The sequence below is a fragment of the Salvelinus namaycush genome, chromosome 7 (genome assembly GCF_016432855.1).
Source record: "Salvelinus namaycush isolate Seneca chromosome 7, SaNama_1.0, whole genome shotgun sequence".
NCBI lineage: Eukaryota > Metazoa > Chordata > Actinopteri > Salmoniformes > Salmonidae > Salvelinus > Salvelinus namaycush.
Window position 1 is genome coordinate 13,754,373 of NC_052313.1, and position 21,582 is coordinate 13,775,954.

Genomic DNA, 21,582 nt, shown 5'->3' on the forward strand with positions numbered 1-21,582 from the left:
TCTTGTCCCCAGCCGTTTGATGCAGAGTGCCTGTTCCCTCTGACCAACAGAAACAATTATCACAAGACCACTTTGGGTTACCTTCACCGATTCCACAGCACCTAACACTGTTTTCATCCACCCTAAAAGTACAAATTATTCAGCCAAAAGGCAAGGGTCCACTTTTTCCAAGAATTTTCACTCTTATTGTCAAAGAATCATCTGTATCCTAGGCCTTGGGCTCCGAGAACTTCACCACACCTACCACCTCCGATACTTTGCCCTCGTTCACTTCCATTTCTCCTCCTGTCTTCGATCCGGCATACAGCTCACTCTTCTTACACTTTCTACCATTCTTCTTCAACAAACCATCTCCCTTTTTCCTAAATTCTTTACAAGTTCAAGCTCACCCTCTTCCTCCCTCTCTCTTAGACCTCCTCTGCCTCTCTTTTTCCCTCCATTCCTCCTCCGTAATCCAAGTATACGTCTCCTTATGATAATACTGCACTTCTCCTGACATACATGTCGTTCTTGCCCTCTCAAGGGACATCATTCCCCACTCTCTCCAGCCCTCCTCTCAGTTTAACTCTCCCACTGAGACATTAAACTCTCCCACTGAGACATTAAACTCTCCCACTGAGACATTTCCCACTTGAGGAAATCCTCAAGATAGTGCTCGGGTTGCTTTTCTTCCTGGATGGAATCCTTGAGTCAAATAAAGCATTTGCAACTTTATGAAAAGGAATATCTAAACATTATACAATTTGATATTGTTTTAAGTCTTTTTTTGATATTCCCAACATAAGCTATGGATTTTATCTTGCATGCATTACTTTGAATTATAGCATTTGACAGGTTAAAATGTTTGCATAATATTGTAGAAGATGGCCTAGATCAGGGATGGGCCACTTTGATGGGGGTGGGGGACACAAAAAATCGAAACTCATCATGAGGGGCCACAGTGGCTCGTGGGTCTGTGTACCCACATCCATACCCACACATGCAGTCAGAGCCTTTTGGGGGCCCTAAGCAAAATGTTGTTTTTATTTTATACTAGGCTACTTTTCCTTAGGTATAGGCGGTAATACTTTATAACTTTCATTTATGGACATGTATAGAAATATTAAAGCATTAAAAAACATTGCATAAGAATTAATAATCCTACATAAAATGAAATGTAATCATATATAACGCATTTATAAAAGCTTACAATGTCTTCTTCAAATCAAATCAAAATGTATTCGTCACATGCTTCGTAAACAGCAGGTGTGGACTAAGAGTAAAATGCATACTTAACCACCCTTCCCAACAATGCCGAGAAAGCCATTAGAAAATGTAAATGAGTCATACAATAAAATCGTTATCACATCATTCATATTAAATTGTCAATTTCATGCTTTCTTGCATATGGAATGAGATAGATCGTCCCCTTCCTCTCCCTTCCTCTCTCTCCTCCTTTCTCCCTCCCTCCCTCCTTCCCACCCTCTATCTGAAAGGACGCAAGGAAGCGCAGAAGTCATTTTAACAACGAGATGTGCAGGAAAGCTCATATGGAGGTTTGATCAGAGGAGCCAGACTTGGGGAGGTGTTGCGGAGTTCGAAGTTTCAAACACGGGCTGACAATTTTGCGTGACGACATACTCGTGAACTATGAAGGAACTTGCGCGCGCGTGCTTTCAGTGAATTTGGATAATTATGGTTTGCCACAGACATTCATCACCCAGCTGAGATATCATTGAATGCATCAGAATCGTGTGTGTGGGATCTTTATTCAAGACGTGATGGATACAAATTCTTTGGCTGTGTTGAAACTTCTACTTGTTGGAATTTTGGGTGAGTTTTCTATGGTATTTTATTAGCAAATTATGTAGTCTAGGATAGTTTTCTAGATGATTAAAATAAACTATTTCTTAATGATTTAATAGTCTATTTTTTAGCATGTTGCGTCTGTTTTAAATGGGTTCATATCATGGAATAAATGAATGAAAAATGCATTATAATAATTTTCAGATCCTTTTGATTGAAATCTGCTGTCATTGTTCATTCTGTAGCCAATAACACATTTTAGTTGCATGACCTATCATCTTTAAAAAGGCTGATAATAAATATGAAATAAAATGGATGTTGATCAATCACTTCATGAATTTCATATAATTTCATCATATATTTGATCAAATATAGTTAATAGCCAACCTAACACCATCTGTCTCTTGACCCTGGTGGATATGTAAATGACTGTAGGCCTATGATAAAATGCCATTAAAATTCATTAAACAATATAAGAAGCTCCATACCAGTATGCTGTTCAGAAAATATTTCTTTAAAGGAAAATTCCACCCCAAAATGATATTTTGGTATTTGTTTCTTTAGTCCATTGTTGATATAGTCCCAAAATGTTTTGCATGTCAGCAATCAAGTTTTCAAGATATATAACTTTCATAATGCAGAAATACAGCCGATATGATAGATTTTGCATCAAAGGATGTTCTGTTTTACATCATATGATGCAAAATGCATCCTACCGGCTGTATTTCTGTATTTTGAAAGTCATATATCTTGAATTTTCCTTTAACGGATGATGACGATGGATGTCGATTGAAAGGGGCTAATGCAGCCTATACGATTGTCTATAATGACAAGCAATCATTCATATCTTTCAGTTACCACAAATTCATGTTTATATTTGTAACATATGTTACAAAGATAAACTTTGTTGTCCCGGTGTTGAGATTAATTCTTCTTTGGGGAGGATTTTTTTCTGGTTCTCTCATCAGGGGGAGACTTGGACAGGAACCCACCTCCATATACCCAATAGCTTATATTCAAAGCTGAGGCCCAAAGATTATGGGTCAGGGATATACTAAAGTCCCGCAAAATAGCCGATGTACAGTGGAAAATGCAAAGGCAGGTTTTGAGGTTTACAACCCAAATGGGACCTCTTACATGCATGCATGATATCCTCAAAAGCTGCATGAATCCAACTGTATGGGGCACAGGGGGACTATGATTTATATGTTGTAAAATGTATTAACGAACGATTATGTCATTACATCAGTGCTGCAGCACAATTAGCATTGCTCCACTGAGTAAGGTCGGTTTACTTGAATTAGCAGATAATAATGGTTAGGCTATAAAGGGGCATCGAAATTCTGTAACCAAGGAAAAAGCCTTAGGCTCTTCAGTTCTGCAGGTTGTGGCTCCTGTATTTGCATGAGCAGTATCTTTCGCCTTGAGTTGGCACTCAATCAATAGCACTGCTCTGTTAATGGGTCACCGCCTCCGATAATGTAATAGTGCTGATGAGCGAAACCCCCAGTTGGAACCCAGGCCTCTGGCTTGGCTTCCCACTGTCACAGCAAGAGGGCAGAGTTGGAAAAGTGTTGTGACTCAGCCAAGGATAGTGTAGAATGCTCTTTGTGTGTGTGTGTTTGTGTGTGTTTGTGTGTCTGTGTGTGTGTTTGTGTGTGTTTGTGTGTGTGTTTATGCATGTTTGTGTGTGTGTGTGTTTGTGTGTCTATGTGTTTGTCTGTGTGTGTGTGTATGTGTGTTTTTGTGTGTTTGTGTGTGTGTGTGTTTTTGTGTGTTTGTGTGTGTGTGTGTGTGTGTGTGTGTGTGTGTGTGTGTGTGTGTGTGTGTGTGTGTGTGTTTGTGTGTGTGTGTGTGTGTGTGTGTGTGTGTGTGTGTACATGTGCCGTGGCTTTCCTCTCACAATCCTGAGGATAAGCAAGTAACACATACTGTCGTATCTCTCACAATAAGCCAACATGTTTAGCATTATTATTCTCTGCTTACTGGTACAGTCAGTAGTTTGAATATATGGGCCAGGAATAAATCCAGGTTTCGTTTGCATGTGTCTGTGTGATGTGGAAGTGGGGTACGCTCACTTGGATTGTGTGGGTGTCTGAAAGAGAGTACTCTGTGTGAATTGAAACTGAGGTGAACCTTCATTGCCATTTTTTATACCTCAATAGGGGTTTTAAGTACACTGTAAAAACAAATCCTGTTGTTTTTACAGTAACTTACTGGCAGCAAATGACCTGTAAATTACTGTAAAAAAGGTACAGTATGTTACCATAAATTCCAAATAAATGCTGGTTTAACAGTACATTAATGTAAACTTTACAGTAATGTAAATCAAATCAAATGTTATTTGTCACATGCGCTGAAAACAACTTGTGTAGACTTTACTGTGAAATGCTTACTTACGAGTATGTGGAGTGTATATATAGACTAGTGAGTGTGCGTAGGGTCAGTGCAAGATAAGAGTTAGTGCAGATAGTTTTGGTACCATTAATTGACTATTTAGCAGTCTGGCTATTTAGCGGTGTTATGGCTTGCGGGTAGAAGGCATGTACTGTTAAATCAAAGTTTATTTGGAATTTACGGTAACATACTGTACGTATTTTTACAGTAACTTACAGGTAACTGGCTGCCAGTAAGTTACAGTAAAAACAACAGGACGTTTTTTTAACAGTGTACTGAAATGGAGTGCTGTGCTGTGTAAGTTTTCTGTGCCTGATTTCAAACTCTAAATGGGGTGGCCATACCTGAGTCCTCTGTCTCACTTACACGCACACACACACGCATACACTTTCTGCTCTTTGTCTCCCTTCCTATCACTCTTATACACAGCAGGCCACAGAGCCACTTTGGCAATGGGCTGCCCTCCTGCATGGCAAGGGTCATTGGCACTAAAACAGATTTTCTAAATGAGCATGGCTGACAAAAAAATTAATTTCCATTAATTAACTCTTGTGCTGTGACTTACTAAGGCTGACACAGATTACGCCTAGTCTTGGACTAAGAAGACATTTCGGAAGAGAGAACCGCCATTGAACTTGTTTTTTAAAGTCTAGGTCTAGGCTTAATCTGTGTCTGGAAATTAATGTGTTAGAGATAAGATTCAGTGGTGTAAAGTACTTAAGTACAGATAATTTAAAGTACAACGTTTTTTTTTTTACTATTAATATTTTTGACAACTTTTACTTTTACTTCACTACATTCCTAAAGAAAATAATGTTATTTTTACTCCATACATTTTCCCTGGCCCCAAAAGTACTTGTTACATTTTGAATGGTTAGCAGGACAAGAAAATGGTCGCTATCACTCACTTATCAAGAGAACATATCTGGTCATCCCTACTGCCTCTGATCTGGCGTACTCGCTAAACACACGTCTGAGTGTTGGCTATCCGTATAAAAAAAATCTTTAAAATGCTGCCGTCTGGTTTGCTTAATGTAAGACATTTGAAATGATTTATACTTGTACTTGTACTTTTTACTTTTACAGTTGTACGGGGAGACAGATATCGTTGCTGGTTCTCATGGAAACCATAGCCTTGCCAGCTCAACTGTTTGAAATCTCCCTAAACGACTTTCTTTTGACTTCCGGGTCCCTTGTACGTCAATGCTTCTGGTGGATTTAAAGCATTGTCATTGTATTGTGTCGCCATGCAACTGCTAGAATGCCTATGGTATTTTATTTTTTTCTTAGTATTTAAGTTCATGTGCTAATAGACTGCCTTGCAATACCAGTGTTGTTTAAAAATATATATCTGCCAGACATATTATGTGTGGTATTTGGAGAGAACTGAAGGCAGAAGGAGGCTGGAGGATATTTTTTCATTTTTCATGAATGGAATAGTTGACTTGAAGCAGTGACTTTCAACTAAATGCCTCAGTGACATTTCCCCACTGTATTTTCTGTTTGGTTTTCTCTTCCCCATATTGGAATGAGTTTAAATTTCAAGGGCTTTTATTGAGTGGCTCAGAGGCTTCCGCTCCAGCCAATTCACCATGTTGTCATTTTAAGATTCTTTATCTGTAACCAACAGTCTGCATTGGTAATATTGACTGATCATGGTGATGTTGTCACACACCCATTGTATTTTCAGTTAACAAAAGGAAAGCGTTCCCATTTGGTTGTGAGATGACATTATCTAATCCTGTCTGAATATTATTGGAATGGTGTCAGGTATGATATTCCAGAAACATCCTCAGCACGTTCAAGCAACATCTCCATGGCTTTTTGAGAATGATTGTCACTGCAATGTTTTTTCAAATGGGACATTCTCAGAACAATTCCATCCTAGACAATTAGATGTTAGAGGAAAAGGATCATTATGTGAACCCAAACATGTTTTTAAGCTAAAACAGAGAAAATACACCTCAGATATTTGGTCAGGTATCTGTGTTTACATGTGTCCCATTGTCTACACTCCCCACAATAACTTTCCTCTCCAAACAGGAATGGGTTAATGCTATAGCCTCTTTGGAATGTCCCTCCTTGCTTGTAGTGACCATCCCTCACATGATTTTAATTCAGGCTTTCTCTTTCCCCCGGCTATGCAGCGTTTATTTCGGTCCCTTTTCAACATGGCCATTCATGACAACCCCTTCCTGCTTTTGTTTGCGAAATCCAGAGAGCCTCTCTCTGTCTTCAACATCCGTGTCAATCCTCAGTCTGTCACGCCCTGACCTTAGAGATCCTTTTTATGTCTCTATTTTGGTTTGGTCAGGGCGTGAGTTGGGGTGGGTATTCTATGTTCTATGATTTGTATTTCTATGTTTTGGCCGGGTAGGATTCTCAATCAGAGACAGCTGTCTATCGTTGTCTCTGATTGAGAACCATACTTAGGTAGCCCTTTTTTCCACCTGTCTTTGTGGGAAGTTGACTTTGTTTAGGGCACATAGCCTTTAGCTTCACGGTTTGTTTTGTAGTGTTTATTGTTTTGTTCGGAGTCATCTTTTATTCAATAAAAGAAAATGTACGCTCACCACGCTGCACCTTGGTCCTCCTCCTTCAACAGCCGTGACACAGTCGCATCTTCCGCTCCACTTTCTCATCCAATCCCCCTGGCCCAGTATCACAATCCCACTTTGAACCTTACCCTATGACTTCGGATTGAGGTTGTGGTTGCCAATCCACAACATCCACGTAATCTTGAGCCTTTGTCCCCTGGTCCACTTAGTGGTTCATTCCCTCAGTCAAAGCAGAAGTCGTGCACAAGGTACAGATGTAGGGTCCTAATTTGAGCCAGTTTGCTACAGCAGGAATATAATCTTGCAGCAACAGGAAATGGTCATTATTATGTGGATTATAATTAACTGACATTAACTGACAAGGGTTGATACGTTTTCCGTAAGGAAAAATCTAGTCAAAGTGGAAATTACAAACTTCATAGGCCTTTATAAACCTCATACAATACAAGTTTTACATTTGCAATGCAGGAACGTTTTCCTGCAACAGGGTGATCAAATTAAGATCCTAAATCTGTAGTCTAATAATTCCGAACCTCTTGGGGCTAAATGGAAGACATGTATTAGCAGTTAGCAATTAAGAACAATTTCATAATATGTACTTTTGTTCATTATTTAGGCGAATGACTGGGGCATTCTAGGGCATTTTGTGGTGTTAAGTCATTAGATGTTATCACGTCTGCCCAGTTTAATTTAAGTAAAGTTGATTGAGTTGACTTAAAAGATCACACCCACCATGCTCAGAGGTACATTTTCTATTTGGATTGATGCCTGTCTTCCACCAAGGTGTAGTGGCCTGATTGAAATGTAAATTATGTTGTCCAAGGGATTTGATATGTGTGATAAAAAATTATCAAAGGGCTTTGATCAAAGCATTCATGATGAATGTTTAATGTGTATAAATCATCTAAGAAGATTTAAGAAGACGATCATAACATCGATGTTGGTCATTAATGTTGGAAATGTATGTTTTACTGGTCCTCTTGAATTAGTTATCTACTCTTTTTGCAGCAATAGGTTTTGTACCTATGTAATTAGCGGGCAAAACTGGCTGCAATGATGTATTAAGACTTCATGGTCAGGTTGTATACTGGTTTTAAAAGGACAACCAAAGTAGGATTTATTTCCTATGACATCTTGATGTCGTTATGAAAAAGACATCTTTACCTTGTCTTAACAGAGACCAGTTTGTTGTAATCCAGTTATGTGGCCAATAACCAGCACAATTTTAAAATCACAGCAGAGGTAATTTCAACGTTCTCTTGCAAAGCTGAAATGACGGAATCCAGCCCTCCAATTCTCCCAAGTGCAAATCAATAAATAAGACAGGTCTGGGAACATTGCTACACTACACTGGTAGCTTATCATTCTTTTATACCATTACTGCTCTCAACACAATAGTGTGACAATGAAAAATGTGCTTTTAAAAGTATGTGACTTTAGACACTATGTGACTTTAGGCATGGAACAGGACTTAAGTCAATTGGCTGCCTCTATTGGGCTGTATGTGAGCATAGGTCTAATAACAAATGTAAATAGGATATTTGACTTATGTGCGGGTATAGTATTTGGCTTAGTAAGACTGCAAAGTTGGCAATATAACAGAAGTAAAATGTATTTCAATAGCTATAGTACAGTACTAAAACATTTAATCTGGATTGATGCCATCCGCTTATTGTAATTGATTTGTTTTTCAACAAATCCCCCCCAATTTTCATCTAATGATTGAGAATGAATTGCAAGAGATATCAATCCTAGTCCACATAGAGAGTTTCTCTATCTATCCCAACATGGCCAGCACTAAATGACAGCCTTTTTAATCTTTAGAGCACAACCTTAGCAGGAAGAGGTGTGTACTTCAATGAGTGACAGACAAGCTTCAAATAGATTGTAGAATGACATTGGGGAACCTTGGCCAGTCGAAGTTAGTATCACAACTACATCCTCCCATTGTTACTGTGACACAGGGTGCATGCTAGTTTCTGCGCCTGTGGTGAGAGTCCATTTATTAAAATCACAGTTAATGACAACAATTTGGACAATGGCAAATTTAAGAGCAGACTATTTCAGTTACCTGCACTAATGGCTTCTATATTTTTGATGAAGTCATCGAGGACCGAAATGTCAATATTATCAACCAAAATGAATTGATAAACGTCCCGGTTTGTTTAAAAAGTGACAGTGGTACCTTTATCCTCTCCATTTTTGCTCTGTATTTTTTGCACCCAGACAACCTGTACTCAAGTATGATCTCATTTGAAACAAACACCCCCTTTTGCAATTGACTTCAATGAGCTCATTCTATGACATAATTTATTCATTGAGGAATTACAAATGACCTCAGACCATAAGAGTGGTTTGAATGTAATGTAAGATGCAATGCAATGTATGATGAGAACCATGTACTTGATTAGAACTGCATCATGGACTTGACAAGTCAAACACCCCCCCTCTCAATCTCTCTCTCTCTCACTATGACACCTCCACATGCATCCCAGCAGATCATTTGCCTTCATTGATATTTTTGTCTCCGCTGAACTGTTTGTTTCAAGTTAGCAGCCGCAGAGCTCGAGCAACTTCAAAGTACCAACTCAACTTGAAATTAATAGAAACGCCACAGGTCAACATTAGCATTGATGATGTTTAGCACTAACAGAAGCATAGAGTGAGTTGAGATCGAGCCGAAGAGCCTTGCTCTCTGCAAAGAGACAGCCATACTGCCAAGGGAACAGGGAGCTGTAGCGTTGTCCTTTTTTTGACAGCTGAGGCTATACTTGAGAGGCTGAGTAAGTCTCCTCGCTCCATTTGTGAAGTGGACTCCAGTGCCCGGCGAAGCATAACGTCTTGACCCCTGCAGATAGATGACCTTGGACTGCTATCGAACAGAGTACAGACTGGTTATTTTCTGATTACATTCGGTGTCTGGCCCTGTGTTAACCTCTAGCAGCCTCAAGGAAATTACTGGGAGATTAGAAGTATCACATCTGAGAAATTAGCACTTTTAATTAAGCCTGGATATGGTCTCCGAGAAATTTCTCCCATTAAACGTTCCTTGGCTAATTACAAGGAAGCTATCAAGAAGGATATAGAGCAGGGGTGTCAAACATATGGCCCGTGGGTAGTTTGAGTAAAAACAAAAAATCTCTATGTAATAATAATCTTAAAAAATGAGCTCGATATACTTTAAAATGACTAAAACCAAATTGAAACTGTGTAGAAATGAGAATGGCCCTACATTCTTCACTGTGTCCAGCTCGCTAATATTCACAGTAATATAAGCTATACAGTGGATGCAGGACTATGTCTTGCCAATTTTGATGGTAAGGAAACATAAAAAGATTCAATGTGGCCCTCTGACCTCATTGAAGACCGAATGTGGCCCTTGGGGCAAAATGTGTTTGACACCACTGATGTAGGGGAACATATCATACTGACGATATGTTACCCCCCTGGAACAGGAAAGGGCCTGCCATGCCGAAACAGGAAAGGGCCTTCCCCAAACTGTTGCCACAAAGTTGGAAGCACAGAATTGTCTAGAATGTCATTGTATGCTGTAGCATTAAGATGTCCCTTCACTGGAACTACAAGGTCTAGCCTGAACCATGGAAAACAGCCCCAGACCATTATTCCTCCTCCACCAAACTGTACAGTTGGCACTATGCATTGGGGCAGGTAGCGTCCTCCTGGCATCCGCCAAACCCAGATTTGTCCACTGGACTGCCAGATGGTGAAGCGTGATTCATCACTCCAGAGAACGCGTTTCCACTGCTCCAGAGTCCAATGGCGGCGAGCTTTACACCACTCCAGCCAACACTTCGCATTGCTCATGGTGATCTTAGGCTTGTTCCACCATGGAAACCCATTTCATGAAGCTCCCGACGAACAGTCCTTGTGCTGACGTTGCTTCCAGAGGCAGTTTGGACCTTGGGTGTGAGTGTTGCAACCGAGGACAGACGATTTTTAGGCGCCACATGCTTCAGTACTTGCCGGTCCCGTTCTGTGAGCTTGTGTGCCTAGCACTTCGCAGCTGAGCCGTTGTTGCTCCTAGACATTTCCACTTCACAATAACAGCACTTACAGTTGACCGGGGCAGCTCTAGCAGGGCAGAAATTTGACGAAATTACTTGTTGGAAAGGTGGCATCCTATGACGGTGCCACGTTGAAAGTCATTGAGCTCTTCAGTAAGGCCATTCAACTGCCAATGTTTGTCTATGGAGATTTCATGGCTGTGTGCTCTATTTTATACGCCTATCAGCAACGGGTGTGGCTAAAATAGCCAAATCCACTAATTTGAAGGGGTGTCCACATACTTTTGTATATATTTAGTGTATCTAATTGTTTCAACCACAAGACTATATCAGGCATATGGAGAGTTGAGGTGGGGGCATGCAGGGAGGTGTTGACAGTCACAGCATTGTTCCCATATGAAGATAAAACCCAAGTGTTATGCTTGATGGCCCTGCACTTGGCACAATGCTATGCTTCTATTTTTATTTTCAGAAACTAGCATGTTGGTTCTATAGCTTCCCTAATAGACTACAAAATGGATTATGTGGTTGCTAGGAAGCGACTAATTCAAATACTGTCTCTTCAATTTGAAATAGCATTTTGTTTTTGTTTTTTGTTTTAGGCTCCTGAAGAATGTTTATTTTCGAGTCAGGATGCAAATGAATTTCTCAGTTTTCTGAATGATATCCTTAGTGTGGAAGAGAGACTGACATGGGTTTACTAGCTCCAGTCTTATAAAAGCTGTGTTTTAATTTATCTATTTAATGGATGGATTTGGCCCTTTGACTCACTGCTGTGCAAATGTAAACCAGGAATATTACTCAAGAGACACCTCATTGGTTAATGTGAGACTTCAGATTTCTAGTTGCTGCTTCTCATAAACCCTGTCATCCTATTGCCAAGTGAGAGGGAACAAGGCTGTAATTAAACAGTCTCAACAGTCTCAACTCACATATGCATTTGTAACCGATGTGAAATGGCTAGCTAGTTAGCGGTGGTGCGCGCTAATAGCGTTTCAATCGGTGACGTCACTCGCTTTGAGACCTTGAAGTAGTGGTTCCCCTTGCTCTGCAAGGGCCGCGGCTTTTGTGGAGCGATGGGTAACGATGCTTCATGGGTGACTGTTGTCGTTAACAGTTAACCCACTGTTCCTAGGCCGTCATTGTAAATAAGAATTTGTTCTTAACTGACTTAACCTTTAAATAAAGGTTAAAAAAATATATGTTTTTCTACTTTCCACAAGAACAGCCGTCAACTATTCAGTGTACCCAATGTGACAGTCAAAGCTGCATTTAAACTGATCGTGGCAGGACTTTGGCATTCCCCAGCCTCCACTATCTACCTCAGGGAAGGCTGTGTACCTCTGACACTATCAAATGGTTATGCAGGCAGCTCAGCGGTGTGTTGTCACCTTGGCCCGCTTGGTTTACCAGAGAGATTTCATATTCATGGTGTGTGCTCAGAGCTAACTCATGCTGGATTGACTGTTGGATGTTATTTTGGTCCTGGCGTATGTTTGCAAAACCATCGCTGAAGTGTGACACAGGAGGGAAAGAGTGAAATACCTTCCTCTTCCTTATTAACCTACAGATACAGTGCTTTCCATGACATTGAGTGTGTTATGAGTGTGTTATCAATGTGTTACCAGTTTGTTATTAGTGTGTAATCAGTGTGTAATCAGTTTCAGTGTGTTATCAGCAGTGATGTAAAGTACCTAAGTAAAAATACTTGAAAGTACTACTTAAGTCGTTGTTTTGGGTATCTGTACTTTACTTTGCTATTTATATTTTTGACAACTTTATACTTTTTCTTCACTACATTCCTAAAGAAAACTATGTACTTTTGCTCCGTACATTTTCCCTGACACCCCAAAGTACTTGTTACATTTTGAATGCTTAGCAGGTCAGGAAAATGGTCTAATTCACACACTTATCAAGAGAACATCCCTGGTCATCCCTACTGCCGCTGATCTGGCGGACTCATTAAACACATTTTGTTTGTAAATTATGTCTGAGGGTTGGAGCGTGCCCGTGGCTATCTGTAAATTGAAAAAACAAGAAAATGGTGCCGTCTGGTTTGCTTAATATATAAGGAATTTGAAATGATTTCTACTTCTACTTTTACTTTTGATACTTAAGTATATTTGAGCAATTACACTTACTTTTTATACTTAAGTATATTTAAAACCAAATACTTTTAGACTTTTACTCAAGTAGGATTTTACTGGGTGACTTTCATTTTTACTTTTCTATTGTGTTATCAGTGTGTTATCAGTTTGTCATCATTGTGTTATCAGTGTGTTATCAGTGTGTTATCAGTTTGTTATCAGTGTGTTATCAGTTTCAGTTTGTTATCCGTGTGTTATTTGTGTTTCCCTTCCAGACTTTTCATACGAGATGCAAAGGCCCCCATAGCAATTTCCAGAAACTAAAACTGTCAATTGAAACCCATAATAGCCAAACTCTTTAAGCTGGGGAGAAAGTGAGCTGTGAGCCACCTATACAATCGTGGGGGAACACTGTGTGGGTATAAGGGAAGCTGAATGCCTTTGTGTCTGGGATGTACATAGTATTGAAGGTTTGTCAGGAGAGGGGGGGACTGATTTGTGAAAACACTCATTGTGACGACCCTGTATTTGTGTCATGCCCCGATACCGTTTGAACTTATCACACGTAGCGATCACAGACCCCTCTGCTTTGAACACATATCCTGCGGGAGGAAATTTCTAAATTTAGCGTAGTTATCCCCCGGGTGAGACTGAACTAAACAGCATAGTTTTTGTAATCACAGATCAAGTAAAAACAACTGTGGGTTCACTCAGAATGCTTACATTGTATTTGTGGTTTCGAGTCAATATCCAACAATGACGAAGTCTACGAGACTGTCCGTTTTAATGTGATCAGCACCTTTGATACATCATAGACATTCTGAGTGATTCCGCAGTGTGGTTTACCTATCTGTGATTGATTGAATTTGGGCATAAGACTGTCACTTGAAGGAAAAAACAAGGAACATAGTAAGAAAATGGGGGGAGAGTGAGACAAAAAGCGATCAAGGTGAAAACTTAACGAATGCGTGAGAGAGAGAGAGAGAGAGAGAGAGAGAGAGAGAGAGAGAGAGAGAGAGAGAGAGAGAGAGAGAGAGAGAGAGAGAGAGAGAGAGTGTGTGTGTGTGTGTGTGCTCGTGTGTATTCTCTATTAGGTCCTTCAGTGATGCTCTGGTTTTGAAGAGGTGCGAAATAGGCTTCAAATTCCCACGTAACAGGATTGCTGCACAAACTCATTGAGGGAGTAACATGCAGCTGGGTCAGAGAGGAGGATAGAAGATTGATTATGTGTGTGTCCCACACTTGGCAGTGCCAGCGCCAAACAACCGACATGGCATGAAGTCGGATTGGAGGTTTCACGCTGAACCATATCGCCTCTCCTCCCTCTCTGTCCTGTGCTGTGGTAGTGTATGCACTCTAAGCAGCGTTTCTCAACCCTCTCCTCCCTCTCTGTCCTGTGCTGTGGTAGTGTATGCACTCTAAGCAGCGTTTCTCAACCCTCTCCTCCCTCTCTGTCCTGTGCTGTGGTAGTGTATGCACTCTAAGCAGCGTTTCTCAACCCTCTCCTCCCTCTCTATCCTGTGATGTGGTAGTGTATGCACTCTAAGCAGCATTTCTCAATCCTCTCCTCTGGGATGCCCGTTCCATGAATTTGAAAACCGAGCACCGTCTTCCTGAGAGCTACAAGTACCATCTCCCGACAACCAGAAGGTGCTTCTGGAGTATGTTGTGTTACGGTGCAGAGGGTTGTCAATTTCCACTCTGTCAAACAAGCACACCTGATTGAACTTGTCAGCTAATCATCAAGCCCTTAGTCTAGTCGAATTAGGTGTGGTAGTCAGGTGTGCTAGTCAGGTGTTCTAGTCAGGTGTTCTAATCAGGTGTTCTAATCAGGTGTTCTAGTCAGGTGTTGTAGTTAGGTGTTCTAGTCAGGTGTTCTAATTAGGTGCTCTAGTCAGGTGTTCTAGTCAGGTGTTCTAGTCAGGTGTTCTAGTTAGGTGTTCTAGTCAGGTGTGGTAGTCATGTGTGGTAGTCAGGTGTGGTAGTCATGTGTGGTAGTCAGGTGTGATAGTCAGTTGTTCTAGTCAGGTGTTCTAGTCAGGTGTGGTAGTCAGGTGTGGTAGTCAGGTGTGGTAGTCAGGTGTGGTAGTCAGGTGTGGTAGCCATGTGTGGTAGTCAGGTGTGGTAGTCAGGTGTGGTAGCCAGGTGTTCTAGTCAGGTGTGGTAGTCAGGTGTGGTAGCCATGTGTGGTAGTCAGGTGTGATAGTCAGTTGTTCTAGTCAGGTGTTCTAGTCAGGTGTGGTAGTCAGGTGTGGTAGTCAGGTGTGGTAGTCAGGTGTGGTAGTCAGGTGTGGTAGCCATGTGTGGTAGTCAGGTGTGGTAGTCAGGTGTGGTAGCCAGGTGTTCTAGTCAGGTGTGGTAGTCAGGTGTGGTAGCCATGTGTGGTAGTCAGGTGTGATAGTCAGTTGTTCTAGTCAGGTGTTCTAGTCAGGTGTGGTAGTCAGGTGTGGTAGTCAGGTGTGGTAGTCAGGTGTGGTAGCCAGGTGTTCTAGTCAGGTGTGGTAGTCAGGTGTGGTAGCCATGTGTGGTAGTCAGGTGTGATAGTCAGTTGTTCTAGTCAGGTGTGGTAGTCAGGTGTGGTAGTCAGGTGTGGTAGTCAGGTGTGGTAGTCAGGTGTGGTAGTCAGGTGTGGTAGTCAGGTCTGATAGTTCAGGGCAACAACAACATTGTGAAACATATGGAGCTCCACAAGGAGAGGTTTGACAAACACCTCCTATCCTATCCTATACTCCCGCCATACGCTGAGATTCAGATGCGTCATTGCTGTATTAGTAATCACGGCAGGGGGTGGACTCTTGATGGAGTAAATATTCATCAGAGAGAGCCCCCTCGGGGTGGGGGCACAGGTTCAGCCGAGAGAACGAAAGGTGTCCTAAGAGACAGAAAGGAGCTCTGAGCAGTGGCAGTCACCATTTCTTTATCCTTCCCTTATCACTAAACTCTATCTGAGATACTGCCACAGACAGCCACCGCAGCACACAGTTAAGGGCTTTTCACACTACTGAGCCGATCCAAGCAGAAAAAAACTAAGCTGTACTGAGCTGGCCTGTTTACGCATCCACCTTAGTTGCTGGAATCGTGCTTAAAAAATTACAATGTGAAAAGTAAAAATCCGTGCATGGTTTGGTTCAGGTCAGAACGATAGTGTGCAAAGGGATACTAGCTATAGCCATCTCCTCAGCTTCAACATTATATGATTATTTGTCACATGCGCCGAATACAACAGGTGTAGACCTTACAGTGAAATTCTTACTTACAAGCCCTTAACCAACAATGCTTTAATTAAGAAGTTAAGAAAAAATAGATATATATGTGTTAAGTAAAAAATAGATAAGTAAAACATTTAAAATAAAAGTAACAAATAATTAACAGCAGCAGTAAAATAACAAGGGAGGCTATATTACAGGGGGTACTGGTACAGAGTCAATGTGCGGGGGCACCGGTTAGTTGAGGTAATTGAGGTGATATGTACATGTAGGTACTATGCATAGATTAAAAACAGAGAGTAGAAGCAGCGTAAAAGAGGGGTCTGGGTAGCCCTTTGATTAACTGTTCAGGAGTCTCATGGCTTGGGGGTAGAAGCTGTTAAGAAGCCGTTTGGACCTAGACTTGGCGCTCCGGTCCCGCTTGCCGTGTGGTAGCAGAGAGAACAGTCTATGACTAGGGTGGCTGGAGTCTTTGACAATTTTTAGGGCCTTCCTCTGACACCGCCTGATATAGAGGTCCTGGATGGCAGGAAGCTTGGCCCCAGTGATGCACTGGGACGTATGCACGACCCTCTGTAGTGCCTTGTGGTCAGAGGCCGACCAGTTGCCATACCAGGCAGTGATGCAACCAGTCAGGATGCTCTCGATGGTGCAGCTGTAGAACCTTTTGAGGATCTGAGGACCCATGCCAAAACTTTTCAGTCTCCTGAGGAGGAATAGGCTTTGTCGTGCCCTTTTCACGACTGTCTTGGTGTGTTTGGACCATGATAGTTTGTTGGTGATGTGGACACCAAGGACCTTGAAGCTCTCAACCTGTTCCACTACAGCCCCGTCAATGAGAATGTGGGCGTGCTCGGTCCTCCTTTTCCTGTTGTCCACGATCATCTCCTTTGTCTTGATCACGTTGAGGGAGAGGTTGTTGTCCTGGCACCACATGACCAGGTCTCTGACCTCCCTACAGGCTGTCTCATCGCTGTCGGTGATCAGGCCTACCACTGTTGTGTCATCGGCAAACTTGATGATAGTGTTGGAGTCGTGCATGGCCATGCAGTGTGCGCTTGTGCATGACAACAGCAGCAGCAGCAGCAGCAACAACTGACATCAGACAGCTTGGCATTGTTCCAGAAAACTCTTTAATGAATTTGTTCTTCTCGCCATCATTTACTCAATTAGCGATTCTCAGACAACTGTTTCATAAACTGTGGATTCATGTTTCTTAATTATTTTGTCAGCCAGGATGTGTTTAAAATGGGAAAGGTAAGGGCCATTTAACGGCTTTCGTTGGTGGAAGGAGAGGAGGACCAAAATGCAGCGTGGTACGTATCCATAATAACTTTTAATGAGAATGAATACAAAAAGAACAAGAGAATCAAAATGAAAACCGAAACAGTCCCGAATGGTGAAAACACTAAAACGGAAAACAACTACCCACAACCCATAGTGGGAAAACAGGCTACCTAAGTATGACAACGATCGACACCTGCCTCTGATTGAGAACCATACTAGGCCAAACACATAGAAATATAACGTATAGAACAAAACATAGAAAAACAACATAGAATGCCCACCCCAACTCACGCCCTGACCAAACTAAAATAAAGACATAAAAAAGGAACTAAGGTCAGAACGTGACAGGCCAGCTGGTCAGAATTGTCAGTTTAATGTTAAAGGGTCTATATATGTTTCAGTTGTGTTTTGACAACAACTTTTAAAACTGCAATATGTAGCTTTTTCGGCGACCCGACCAAATTCACGTAGAAAATTGTGTTCTAGATCTGTCATTTTCATTGAAAGCAAGTCTAAGAAGAGGTACATCTGTTCTATTTGCACTTTTTCTATGCTTCCCATTCTTAAGTTTTGTTTTTGCATCTTTTACTTTCGGTTTTGCACACTAGCTTCAAACAGCTGAAAATACAATATTTTGGGTAATTGAAAATATATTTCAGAGTGATTTAGATGATACAATGGTTCTCTACACTATACATTGCTTGTTTGGTCACATCATTTTAAATTAGGCAAACTATTAGAATTTTAGCAACTAGGAAATGGCAGAGTGATTTCTGCATATTGCATCTTTAATGTTGGTCCCAAAAAGTCATGCTTCAATGAGACTGTTGTCATGACTACTAACACTGTTTCAAGTCTCTGTGTGATTTTGTCTTTGACAGTGAACTCTTGGATGACAAGAGGATTGTCAGGTAAGCAAGGTTAAGCTTACATCTCCTTCTGAAGACATGAAACACTGTGGAACACAGCTTACAAATGCTGTACTTTTAATGTTTTTATAAGAAGTCATTTTAACCCTGTGATAACAATAATAGTCAAAATGGACAAAATTCAGATTTCCTGGCTTCTGACAAACCCTGTGCCAGAAGTATATTCAGTTCTGGGTTGTGTTCATGAGGCAATTGAAAGAAAACTGACTAAAACAGGGAGGAACTATCTGGACACTAATTTTCGTTTTCAGTTGCAGAACTTTTTCTGTTGCTTGACCTAATGAACACGACCCTAATGTTACTGTGGAACATTGAAGGTCATGTTTCTTTCTGTAATTTGGACCTTTTTATGTCCTGCAGCCACCGAGAATATCAATGTTGAGTCTATACCACGAAGGCCTAGTGTGGCTCTGTGCAACGAGACCCAGCTGCTGTCGGAGATGGAGGTGTGTGGAGAGGGTTTCAAGCGAGAGATGGCTTACGTGGATCCCCAGAACTGGTGCAACTTAACACACTTCATCAGGTAAAAGACTCCCCTGCCGTCTCTTGCCCTTTCAGTCTTATCAGAACAAGCCAGTGTCCTATCAATTCACTGACCCAGTTCTTAAAGGCACTCAGTATAATTTCTGAATAAATGTGTGTGAGAAGCGAAAGGTGGGATTAGTTCCAGACAGAAAAACATGTGTAGCCCCACTCTACCTGTTGGTAAACTTTTTGCTTTTGGAGGCAGTCTAAGATTTGGATCTTAAAGCCAAAATAAAACATATTACCACTAAAATTATAATTTCAGCACAATAATTATTGTACAACATCTTGGGGAAGCTCAGAACAGTTTTCCTACTTAAAAAGTTGACTTAAGAAACATACTGTAGGATAAATCAAAGAATACTGTATTGCAGTGTAGGTAGTCTAGTAAAATAAAATAAAATGTGCCTACTGTGTGTGAATGCATGCATCTGCCTGTTTGTGTATGAACAGGCGATTGGCATCCAAATGCTAGTTGGCATTGCAGATCCAGTGGGCTGTTTGCCTGGCTGTGCCTGCCCAGTGATAATTTCCCCCTCACCAATGAGTGGCATCTGTGCCTGCTGGCTGACCCAGTATGGTTCTCTAACACCCTTCAACCGTCCACACACACAGATAAACACACACATGGACACACACATCCACAGGCATACTCACACACCCATACAGTATTCAGACCCCCTGACCTTTTCCATATTGTGTTATGTTACAGCCTTATTCTAAAATGGATGAAATCGTTTCCCCCCCTCATCAATCTACACACAATACCCCATAATTACAAAACAAAACCTGTTTTTTAGACATTTTTGCAAATGTAATTTAAGTATTCAGACCCTTTACTCAGAACGTTTTTGAAGCGCCTTTGGCAGCGATTACAGCCTCAAGTCTTCTTGGGTATGACACTAAAAGCTTGGCACACCTGTATTTGGGGAGTTTGTCCCATTTTTCTCTGCAGCTCCTCTCAAGCTCTGTCAGGTTGGATGGGTACTGTTGCTCTACAACTATTTTCATGTCTCTCCAGAGAGCAGGTTATCATCAAGGATCTCTGTACTTTGCTCCGTTCATCTTTCCCTCGATCCTGACTAATCTTCCAGTCCCTGCCTCTGAAAAACTTCCCCACAACATGATGCTGCCACCACCATGCTTCACCGTAGGGAAACACTGTGCCAGGTTTCCTCCAGACGTGACGCTTGGCATTCAGGCCAAAGAGTTCAATCTAGGTTTCATCAGACCAGAGAATATTGTTTTTCATGGTCTGAAAGTCTTTTAGGTGCCTTTTGGCAACTCCAAGTGGGCTGTCATGTGCCTTTTGCTGAGGAGTGGCTTCCATCTGGCCACTCTACCATAAAGGCCTGATTGGTGGAGTGCTGCAGAGATGGTTGTCCTTCTGGAAGGTTCTCCCATTCCCACAGAGGAACTTTGGAGCTCTGTGAGAGTGACCATCGAGTTCTTGGTTACCTCCCTGACTAATTCTCTCAATCTGCGATTGCTCAGTTTGGCCAGGCGGCCAGCTCTAGGAAGGGTCTTGGTGGTTCCAAACTTCTTCCATTTAAGAATGATGGAGGTCACTGTGTTCTTGGGGACCTTCAATGCTGCAGACATTTTTTGGTACCCTTCCCCAGATCTGTGCCTCAACACAATCCTGTCTTGGAGCTCTACATAGACTATACTCTGAGCTATGCCAGGAGATACCTATTTGATATTATGTTTTGAAAAGAGATAGGCTATTCTATGATGGCATCTAATCCAACTTGATGGCCTGATACAACATCATTCACCTCTTTAGCAGATTAGGCTGATTATCACACCCCTGAATGACTCCCTATTGCATTCTCTGTCATTCATGCTGAGTTTTATTGAGGCTTAATCGGATCCAGTGGGCCAAAAAATCTGAATCCCCAGCACAATTATTTATTTACAAAACACTGAAATTCACAGAGGGACATTTTTCTAGTGTTGATTTGGCATATACAGTGCATTCAGAAAGTATTCAGACCCCTTGACTTCTTCCACATTTTGTTACGTTACAGCCTTATTCTAAAATGTATTAAATAAATGTTTTCCTCATCAATCTACACACAATACCCCATAATGTCAAAGCGAAAACAGGTTTTTCAACATTTTTGCAAATATATTAAAAATAAACAAAGAAATACCTTATTTACATAAGTTTTCAGACCCTTTGCTATGAGACTCGAAATTGAGCTCAGGTGCAGTATGTTTCCATTGATCATCCATGAGATATTTCTAGAACTTGATTGGAGTCCACCTGTGGTAAATTCAATTGATTGGACATGATTTGGAAAGGCACACATCTGTCTATATAAGGTCCTACAGTTGACAGTACTTATCAGAGCAAAAACCAAGCCATGAGGTCGAAGGCCTCGAAGGCCTCAAGTTGGATTAGATGCCATCATAGAATAGCCTGTCTCTTTTCAAAACATAATATCAAATAGGTATCTCCTGGCATAGCTCAGAGTATAGTCTAATGAGTAATACAGTGAGGGCTTTCGAAAATTTCAGTTGACTACATTTATGAAAGAATTGAGCCATTGACCAAAGACAAAAACATTTATTTCTCTCCTTAATATGTGTTATTTGAGGATTCAAGACATTATTTTTTATAGTAAATATATTATATGTCCAGGTATAGTACCAGTCAAAAGTTTGGACACACCTAATCAATCAAGTGTTTTTCTATTTTGACTATTTTCTACACTGTAGAATAATAGTGAAGACACCAAAACTATGAAATAACAAATATGGAATCATGTAGTAACCAA

At 41.1% G+C, this 21,582-nt stretch overlaps 1 protein-coding gene across 2 annotated transcripts in view; it reads left to right on the forward strand.

Moving 5' to 3' along the window:
* Positions 1-1,516: 1,516 nt before the first annotated feature.
* LOC120050348 (receptor activity-modifying protein 3-like) overlaps positions 1,517-21,582 on the forward strand; it is a 31,343-nt gene continuing 11,277 nt past the window's right edge. The window contains exons 1-3 of one of the 2 annotated variants that reach the window (XM_038996929.1): positions 1,517-1,812; positions 18,227-18,256; positions 18,635-18,797. In XM_038996929.1, the coding sequence (XP_038852857.1) occupies positions 1,719-1,812; positions 18,227-18,256; positions 18,635-18,797 (287 nt within the window). In that variant the 5' untranslated portion in view covers positions 1,517-1,718. Of the gene's footprint in view, positions 1,813-18,039; positions 18,257-18,634; positions 18,798-21,582 lie in introns of those variants that run through there. The other variant, XM_038996930.1, reaches the window with a different exon arrangement.